At 35.5% G+C, this 10,677-nt stretch overlaps 1 protein-coding gene across 1 annotated transcript; it reads left to right on the forward strand.

Moving 5' to 3' along the window:
• The first annotated feature begins 1,371 nt into the window (after window positions 1-1,371).
• On the forward strand, window positions 1,372-2,674 carry LOC117626631 (nuclear transcription factor Y subunit B-3-like). The gene has a single exon (XM_034358409.1). It carries the CDS (start codon window positions 1,797-1,799, stop codon window positions 2,391-2,393), a length of 597 nt encoding a protein of 198 aa, XP_034214300.1. The 5' UTR covers window positions 1,372-1,796; the 3' UTR covers window positions 2,394-2,674.
• Window positions 2,675-10,677: the final 8,003 nt, after the last annotated feature.

Here is a 10,677-nt window from a genome sequence, read left to right on the forward strand (position 1 = left end):
CAAGTGTCATCATGCATTTGTATGAGGAAATTTAAAAGTTTTACGAGCATCTCCAAAGGAGATGTCAAATACTAAACATTAAATTTGAATTTGAAGTTTTATGTGACAATTTGACATATAATAGAGTTTTACATTCCACCACACATGTCAAATTAAAATATTATTTTATTACATTAGTGTTTATTTGTTTATTAAACAAGCCAAAAAAAAAAACAGCATAATGGAGAAATGTTATTCTACGCGTGATTTAACCTTTTGGTTTGAGTTAGTCTATGCTATTTTTTTTTTCCTACATGCTAAAAATATCACATTGGATTTTACATCTCGCTTAGAGATGTTCTTAGAAGTTTAAATTGATGGAAATTAATGTTAAAAAATGCGTATAGTTTCTTATTTAGCTACTCTAAAAATATAATAGATTTAAACAAAGAATTTAACATTTATATTTGTTTGGTTGTATCAGTGACGACGGTTGAGTGGTGGTGGGGGCGGTGATGATGGCAGTGTCAGCGATGGTGGTGGAATGGTGTTGAGGATGGGTAGTGGCGAAGCCACAGAGGTGCAAGGAGGTCCCTTGTAGGAAAATCCTTTAGAGATGTCGAAATCTGTCCTTATGCTAGTACCCACTATGTGTTTGCTGCCTAGTTTTTGCTTCAAAAGATGTGCAATGAATCTGTCTATGTGTTCTCGTCCACTTTATGTACTTCATTTCTAAAGTGAAAAACGTAATAACAAAAATGAACATACGAAATACTACATATGCACATAAGTTGAATGCGTTGGAGTGTTTCGGTGATTTAGTTTGAACTTTTAGCTTTTTAAATATTGCCCGTTCTTTGAAAAATTTATGGCTCTTGAGGGTCGGGGTGGGCAGTCATGACGGCATGGATGGTAGGAGTGGTGGAGGTGGTGACTATCATGGTGATAGAGATATCGACGGGCAAGATAGTGATCGGGGTGGTATATGGCATGATTTACAATCCTGTATGGCTGCACAATTTAACAAACCTCATAAAATATGAACAAATATGTATATAATATAAGATACTGAACTAAAGCGTTGTAGGGAAAATAACATAATTATCGGTGAGAAAATGAAATATAATAGAATAGAGGTAAGTTTGCTTGCGCCCACAAAAAGTTGAATATCTTTTGAAAAAGGAAATCCAGGTCAGACCAACCACGTGCCGGATACCAAACCCGCGGTCCAGATCATCCACCTCAACCAATCCAACGGCTGTAATTCCGTCGGTGCAAACTCAACTCTTATCGGCAAATAACGGTCCACATTCATCCACGTGACCATAAGATAGGCGTTATTAACGCCATGATCCAACGGACCCAACTCATTCGCTCCCAAACCAACCTCTCTCTCTCCCTCCCTCCCTCCCTCTCTCTCATCCTAATTCCTCATAATTCAGCCAAAATTCAAACCCTTCCATTTTAAATTTTCATAATTTTCGGAATCTCATACTCTTCTTCTTCCTCTGTCTCTCTTCTCACTGAATTTCAATTTCCATTTTTTCCCTTAATTTCCAGGAATTCAAATTCTCAACAAAACCAAAAAAGTCCAAAATCCAAATACTCACTCATTTCTTGCAAACTTGGAAGCTTCATTTTGCAATTCCTGGAAATTTCAGCTCGATTTGCAACTTCAAATTCTGGATTCTTTGATCGACGGCTTCAGCATGTGAAGTCAATTTCTGAATTTTTCTACCATAATTAGTAAAGGAAGTTTTTTTTTCTTTTAATTTTAAAATTTGAATAAAAAAGAGAAGAAAAGAAGAGCTTCTTCAATGGCGGACTCGGACAACGACTCGGGCGGAGCGCACACGAAATCAAACAGCGAGCTCTCGCCTCGGGAACAGGACCGGCTGCTGCCGATAGCGAACGTGAGCCGGATCATGAAGAAGGCACTGCCGGCGAACGCGAAGATCTCCAAGGACGCGAAGGAGACGGTGCAGGAGTGCGTGTCGGAGTTCATAAGCTTCATCACCGGCGAGGCCTCGGACAAGTGCCAGAGGGAGAAGCGGAAGACGATCAACGGCGATGATTTGCTCTGGGCGATGACGACGTTAGGGTTCGAGGAGTACGTGGAGCCTCTCAAGGTTTATCTGCAGAGGTTCAGGGAGATGGAGGGGGAGAAGAGCAGCGTGGCGGCGCGTGACAAGGACGCGAGTGGAGGTGGCGGGAATGGTGGGGTTGGGTACGAGAGTGGTGGTGGGAGTGGAGGAGCTGGGGTATATTGGCAGCAGCAACAGCAGCAGCAGCAGCAGCAGCAGCATCAGCATCAGGGACACGTGTACGGCGCGAGCGGGTTTCATCAGATGGGTGTGAGTGGAGTTGGGTTGGGGAAGGGTGGGCCCGGATCTAACATGGGTAGACCCAGATAATTATAGTGGACTCTCTGCTCTCTGTGGCTATTTGCTTTGGGTGCCCTTTTATAAATTATAATTTGATTTCTAATTAAAGTCTTTCTTAATTGAGGACAGTGTCTGTGTAGAACTCCTAGTTGTTTTACTTATTAGTGCTTTTGCAGAAGTGCTTTATTTTTATTTATTACTAAAATAGTTTGTAATTTGGGATTATATAGAGAGAATAGAATTTGAGTAGATTGTGGTATAAATATTGTGATTTGAGTCAATCATATCAGTAGAGGAATTCTCTTTGGTTATACTCACTTTTCCTTGTTACCTTTTTATTTTTATTTTTAATCAATCTGGAGAGATGAATTCAAACCGAGATATCCTCCGGCACTGAAAAAAGAAATACCACTAGAGCTCGTGAGTATGGCATTTTGGGATCTTATTGGCAAAAATGATGATTTTGTTGACCATAAAATCAATGAGAAGTCTAGCAAGCCATCATAGCCCCACTAATTGTATTGGATTTGACACTAGGTTCAAGCTTATTCTGCCCTCTTTCTTTGGATAAGGGTGAGAGGGTGGAATTGGATGGCTAAACGGTCAACTATCATTTCAACTTCGACTAAAGTAGGAGGCCTGTTTTAGACACAAACAAATAAATAAACAAACAAATAAACAAACCACTATGAGCTTGTAGAACTAGCCAACCAAACGAATGAATCTAGATTGCCAATAGTGAAAAAATACCTTAATTTGCATATTATTGGTTTCAAATTCAGATTTTTATGGCACTTTGGCAGTGAGTGTGAGAATTCCCCCTCTTCTTTCCTAACTTTGGTATTTTTTTTTTTAAAAAAAAGGTTATAAAATATTCTCCCCACATAACTTCATCAAGAAGGTACTTATGTGCATCGCCGAATTATACTCACACTGACTTGAAATCTCGGAATCTAAGGCGGGTCCATGTTATAAAAACTGCTATATCTATCACTCAACTAGCTAAGGCTTTTTTTATTGTTGGCTGCTTCAAAATTAAATTTAAAACATTACAATAATAATAAAATCTCATAAACTTTTCCGCCCCTTTTTGCAACATAATATCTATAATATTATCAAAATGTTATTAATTGACAAAAACCAATACACCCAATAAAGATAAAGTTTGTTAAACCGAAACCAAAACTGAATCCATAGTAAATATTTGAAAATAACCCAATGAGTAAAAATAAAATGTTCCTATGACATTGAAGTAATTTGGATAGTAATTAAAATATTAATATATTAAAGTTGTAGATATAACATGATGTCGTAAGGCTAACGGCTAAAAGAAACCAAAAGCAAAATAAATCAATTTTTGATTCCATAACTGATAGGATATTTATATCAGGTAGTAGTAGTAACGTTCAGCTATAATATAAATATAAATTAGTCTGTATGTTTTTTATTTTCAAACATTAGCAGTAATTGCCCAAATGTTAGCAACAAATTATAAAAATATAAATGTACCAACAATATTTAAAGCAATTGATATTGTATAGGCAACATGAAAGCTTTAAACTGCATCTATCCAAAACAAATCGTAATTTTCATTTTGAAAATCCAATACAAATGCAAAAGCTTCGGTCAAAGAATTAAAAGGTATTAAAGATAGCAATACGGGAAGAAAACAACTTTAACATACAAAGGCTTTAGATTGTTATAAAAATTATAGTTTTCTTTTTCCGTAAAGCCAAATACAAAAACTTTGTATTATAAATAACATATAAACAAATTAGAAAGCTTTTAAGGTAAATGAAACTAAAGAAAAATAAATTTATTGGCAAGTAAAAGCAAAATAAATTATAAGTAAGAAGGTGAGCTTGGTACAGTGAAACACATCAAATACACTGTTCTAAAGCCTTTGTAGCCTCCTTACGTGCATGTACTGACGGTCTACAAGACTCCAAGATATGACTCCTTGTACACAAACTCAAGATCCGCTATGAGCACGTTCATAGATGGATATAGGTATCCAAGTCATAGAACTATTGCCCAAAATAATAATATAAGTAGAGAAAGTATAAAAAGTAGAAGAGGAGAGAATCAGATTATGGTGGTGAATGTGGTATGTGACATTCTGATGGTGTATTATGGTTTTTTTTCAAATGTGAAGGACGAGTGACCTTTTATAGGCATATAATAATATGTAACCTTCACCACGTTAAACTAGAAAATTAAGGCATTCAATATAAATAAAACCTGAAAATTAAATATTTATAACCTCCACAATAAATAAAATAAAACAGCCAAAATAATTAAATAAATCAAAATGGTTAAAATTTTAAAACCTTTTTAAAATTCCAACAATCCATTCATATTTGGCTCTTAGAGGATCATTGTCTTTTGGTGATTGTACCTTTCGCATAAGGACCCATGATAGATAGTTGTTCCCATATATGTCCAAAGTAACAAATTTCAGCTTTGCTAAGTTAGCCATCTTCAAAAGAAAATAAGATGTATCATGATTTGCAATAATATGTTTGCAGATTCGAGATCTGGTATATTAAGCCATTTCTTAATAGGAACTTTGGGTCCTTTAATTGTTTGAGGAACTTTAGGCCCCCATTGTACATGTATGTTAACAGATGATTTCTTTCACAATAATAAAGTAAAGGAAAGTAACAAAATTAAATGACATATGAATAAAATATTATATATCGAATTTACCACATCACACATTGGTATTTACATATGCTTAATTGCATCATCCAAGTTGTGTAATTGTGACTTTTATATATCAAGTATATAATAAACTATTAAAATAAATAAACAGAAAGGTTAGTAGCATAAAAGAAATCATATGTTTTAGTAAGGGTCAGTGGTTAGTAATAATTATTACTAAGGGTCAACCTTTAATAATGGTTATTACTAAAGGAATCCCACTAGTAAGAATTATTGACGAATAAATATATATTACTATTAGGAGGGCGGTATAATTAGCACTTTCCCAGTATATAAGTTATTATATTATGAGCAATGTAACTGCGCTAGTAACAAGATTGGCTTTAAAGTCACACCATTATTTTTATTACAATAATATATGTTACAGTGTGATGGACAATGGAACTACACCACCATAAAATAGTAGGATGATGGATATACCGAGCCATTCTAAATTATAATATAAAAAAATAAATTAAACAAACATGAATGAAACAACATAAAAATTATGAGGATACAAAAAAGAACGTATGTATGTCGTCATAATAGTAAAGTGAGAGCAGACATATGACGGAAAGGAGATAGAGAAATAACCATATACTTTTAAAGTAAATTTAGGTTTTAGTCACAAAAAAAACTTTCACTTTTGGAAAAAACCAAAGCTTTTTCAAAAAAGACATAAAAACCTCTCAACTTTCAAAGTAAAGACATGCAAATGTAAAGGATCTCTTAGGAAATCCAAAAATAAATAAGGGCAATTTTGTCCATTTTAGCTTCTTTTAAAAAATTTCTCTCTCCTTTGGGTTTTTCCAAAGTCTCCCTAGTTTTAACTACAAAGAGGCCCAAAAAATTCACGGTTCAGCCCAAATATATTCCCGGCCCAATGCGATACCTTATCGAGAAGAAACTCGATTTGGGCAACCAAAACACATGCCACGCCAAGCAAATAAGTAACACTTCATGCTACAAGCTTAAGTGGGCCCAAGCCACGCAAATGCCTGAGGCTTGCTGAGTGGGTTGTGGTATGGATGGTTACAAGTTTTCATGAGGCTCATTGATGAGCCTAGAAATGGAAGTTTTGGGCTGCTTGGGAGCCTCGAAACTCAAGCCCATTTCTTGAGCCCAAATATGTGGGTAAGCAGAGAGAAAATAACCCATTACCTTAGAAAAGATAGCCCATCACTTTGGGAAGTTGGCCCATCCCTTTAGTGAACTAGCCCATCACCTTACAAAGGTCCAAGCAACCAAGGAAAATATCTGCAGCTTCCAACACTTAACTAGAGATAAGACCACAACCAAAGCTAAAGTCCACTCACATCTGCAGGCTGCTGGGAATCTCCAGCACATGGCCAAAGATAAATCCCAACACAAGCCATCCAAAAAAACCAAAGAATACTTGAGCAAAACACCCTTTAAACCAGTGTACATACCAATTTCTTTCCACCCATCAGATCTAGCCATAGAAGAGGGGAGAAAAGAAGGAAGAAAGATGGCTAAAAATAGGAGTTTTCCACTAAAGTGGCCGCGGGAACAGCATTGAGCTCCCAAAAATCCCTGATTTTGTGCAAATGGGCAAAGTGGATTTCACCAAAATAGGATGATTGAAGGAATGATGGTAGAAAGGGAGGGAAAGACTTGGCCAAATTGGATAGAGACCATTAGGATTTCTTAGAAAAGAGTAGCTTCCAGCGCCTATAAAAAGATGCATTTCCTACCCATCATCTCAACCCACATCTAGAGAGCAAGTTTTATCTCTCATCTCTGAAACTCTGCAATTTCGTGCTCTATTCATCCATCTTCTCCCATTTTCTCTTATGGCAAGCCATTCCAGAGTTTGACATAGCTTTTGTCAGGCTATTGGGAAATTACCTAAAACACCCAATACTTCACCACTAGCCGCAATCACAACCAAAGAGCAAGCTTCCTCTCTTACTTCCAAAACCCAGCAATTTCGTGCTCAGTTCATCTTCCTCTTCCTTAGTTTTCCCTTTTGGCCTCTGTCAAGTTGCCGGAAAAACACCCATTGCCCTCATTTTTCTCCCCCCCTCTCTCTCCTCAACGAATCCTTTTAGAATCCCTTCCCCTATGCCTTAAAAACTCTGTTTCTCATAGGAAATTGCAGCCATTTCTCTCTCTCATGCTAAACTCATGAATGCTCAGCTCTCATGCCAAGCCAAGAATTTATCTGTAAGCTGTTGTTATTTTTGTTGGTGAAGGTAACGAAGGTGTTTCCTAAGGCCCTACTGTCCTTTTGAAGCATTCATGGGGTTGATATTTGAACTCAGGCACAGGGGATAATTTCATCAGTTCGCTCCTTACGGCAGTCCAGCCTATTTGTAGCTGCCGGAAGAAAAAAGTCCTTACATAAGGGAGACTATCGTGCGGATAACATGGAGTTTTTTTAATCAAAAATAGCCAAAATTTACCCCCCATTTTAAAAAATGTCAGTTTTTATAAAATCTTTCAAACATAGCCAAAAACTCACCTAAATAGACACAAATGCCCTTAAAAATTAAAACCACATAAACTTAAAAAGAAAAACCTACTACACAAAGTTTGGAATCGCACACACGTTTGTAACCTTGGTTGAACTACTGGTGAGTGATGTTCTTCTTTTTCTTTCTGTATATTTTGTGCTTATTCATGCGGTTGCTTCTTTCTTTTAATGGTTTCTTTGTTTCTTTGGCTTGGTAGGAACAAGAAATTGAAATATTCATAAGTTTAGGTGTATTTTGATGGTATAGCATGAGTTCTGGGTTTCTTGCAGAGGGTGTGGGAGGAATATCTTGGTTTCTTTTATGGGAATTTGAAGCAATTCTAACATTCCCTAATTTAACTTACCGATCCGTAATCCTAGGTTCGCTTTTCTTTCTCTCTCTCCTTCTAACCTTGTTTTAATTCTAGGGATTTCTGTTGGCCAAATTGTGTTTATATTTGGTATTCTGACAAATTGTGGTATTTGCCCGCTCTTTGCAACATCGCCACTTAACTTCAACATTCGACATCTCACGATCTCATCTCATCTCTCTCCATGTGTCAAATATCACGCCAGTTGCCCTTCACCCTTGTTCTGGCCTCATTAATCTTTTTAAAGGCTTTTGTTATATATTTGAACATTTTGCTTCTTGGCAACCATTTTCAAAGAGAATTTATAGAAAATATATTATTAAGCAATTTCATTTCATGCATAGAAATTAAGGAAATATATTTTTATCAAACATGTTATATTGTCCAACTACTTTCTACTTTCTACTCTATGGCCAAATTGTGTTTATATTTGGTATTCTAACAAACAAAAAAATACAAATCATATATACATTTGCTATTCTGAATATATATATATAGGGTCTGAACATTGTTTTGATCTTGATCAACTACCATGTGCATATGCTTGTGCTGCATGTAGGCATCGACAAATTTCGTGTTACCCAATGTGTTCACAATATTATACTACAAACTTATTGGTCATTGCGTATGCAAAACCTATTTGGTCAGTTAGGGATTAGACAGATTGGGTGGTACCTAATGACGTACGAGATAGAATTGTTCTACCACCAATTACACCAAAAAGGTATGGCAGGCGCAAGGAAAAGAGAATCCCATCACTCAGAGAAGAACTATCACCTCGTAAGTGTTCAAGATGTGGTTCAATTGGCCATTATCGACAAACTTGCAAGAATCCTATTGCACTTCATCCTACCTCATAGATAACGTGTAATATTTTACTATTTAAATTTATGAATTAAAATGAACAATGGATGAATATTTAATTTTATAATTTTCTTAAATTTTCTGATGTAAACTTTTGGAGATGGGAAAGTAAAATAGCGGCCATGGCTTTCTCATAGTCGATTGCCCTTTGCTGAAAGTAAAATAGCTGGTCTTCACCAATTTTGGAGGTACTGGCTTCATGTTCAATACGAACTGAGGGATTCTTCACCTGTTAAACACATGAGATGAATTCATTAAGGAATTAAAAAAAAAAAAATTATATCCATGACAGTTTCACATTCTATGGGCACTAACTGGATGAAAACCAACAACTTTGGTCAGGAATTTAGTAATTGAGATGAAACCAATGCAAAAACAGCCAATTGGCCAACGTGGGACTGGACTCAATGAGAGAGGATGAAACTTTTTAAATTTATGTAGATTTTAATTTTTAAGGGCATTTGTGTTTATTCAGGTGAGTTTTGGCTATATTTGAAAGATTTTATAAAAACTGACATTTTTGAAAGTGGGGGGTAAATTTTAGCTATTTTTGATAAAAACTCGATAAGGTGTTATAAAATAGACAAAATATGAGAGTACTTCCAAATATTTGAGTGAGATTGTATTTCTCTTTTATAGTATTACGTTGATAGAACTTTCTCTCTCAAATCTTTCTAAAAGTTTCTAACTTTTTGATTTCCCTCTCACTTCTCTCTTCTGATTGGTATGTTTTCCTTTCTTACGGAGACCTCCTTTTATAAGCGGAGATATTACAACCACATTTGCTGCACCGATTCCGTAGGATATACACAAAGTCTTCACATTCATTTACTTTTTTCTTTTCATTGCTTACTTGTGGGCTCCACATTATTTACAACAAAAAAGAAATTATTGTTTGACTTTGAATTTAAACCGTGTATTATAAATGTGAGTGAGTGAGCAATAACAAAGAGGTGAGTTCATAACCTTTGCTTTGTTACATACATGACGGGGATTGAAACAAGCGCACATCAAGCGTTCATCTCCTCCGTTTGCATTTTGTCTGTTACTATCTGCTGGACCTTTGTTATTTTATTCTTCGACTTTTTTTAATCCAATGACTTCGATTTTTTTTTTTTTTTTTAAATTTAAAATTTTTATTCAATGACTAAAATGTGCAATGCACCGGTGCATATCTTTGACTAAGTCCTACTCGTTACTTTTGAGTAGGGGTAAAAGTCCTACTCGTTACTTTTGAGTGAGATTGATATTTCGTGCGTAGGGGTAAAATTCGAATGTGGGAGTTATATTTCTACTAACTAAGCAAAAATCGTACTATTGCAGAAGTTATAGTGACAACCATATTTTTATTTGGGTAAATTACTCAAATGGTCTTCAAGTTTATACTCGATTTATATTTTGATCCCTCAATTTAATTATTCGTTCAAATGGTCCATGAACTCTATATTATTCGCTCCATTGGTCATATCGTTTCATTTTGTCAATATTTCCGTTAAATATGAGGGCAAATTTGTCATTATTTACCCTAAAATTAGGTTAAATCTAACAGAAAATTAGACAGTAGGACCATTGGAGCGAATAATATAGAGTTGATGGACCATTTGAATGAATAATTTAGTTGATGAACTAAAATGTAAATCATGTATAAATTTAAAGACCATTTGAATAATTTACTTTTTTTATTCTGACCAAAAAAAATAGGACAACAATATTTTTATTTTTCCATTTCAAGGGAGGAGAAAGGGAAGAGTCGAACTATTGCTGGAGACACGAAAGAAGATTGTTAGTGTAACTATGAAACCCCACCCATAGCCTACCGGTTTAAGTAAGAATGATGATCATACGGTTATGTTACAACTTACAACTTACAAGTGAAGGTGGTAGAATTCCCAGATATTAC

The sequence above is a fragment of the Prunus dulcis genome, chromosome 4 (assembly GCF_902201215.1).
Source record: "Prunus dulcis chromosome 4, ALMONDv2, whole genome shotgun sequence".
Lineage (NCBI taxonomy): Eukaryota > Viridiplantae > Streptophyta > Magnoliopsida > Rosales > Rosaceae > Prunus > Prunus dulcis.

Excerpts from the sequence above, each read along its gene's own strand:
- LOC117626631 (XM_034358409.1), top strand. The coding sequence starts at position 1,797 with ATGGCGGACTCGGACAACGACTCGGGCGGAGCGCACACGAAATCAAAC.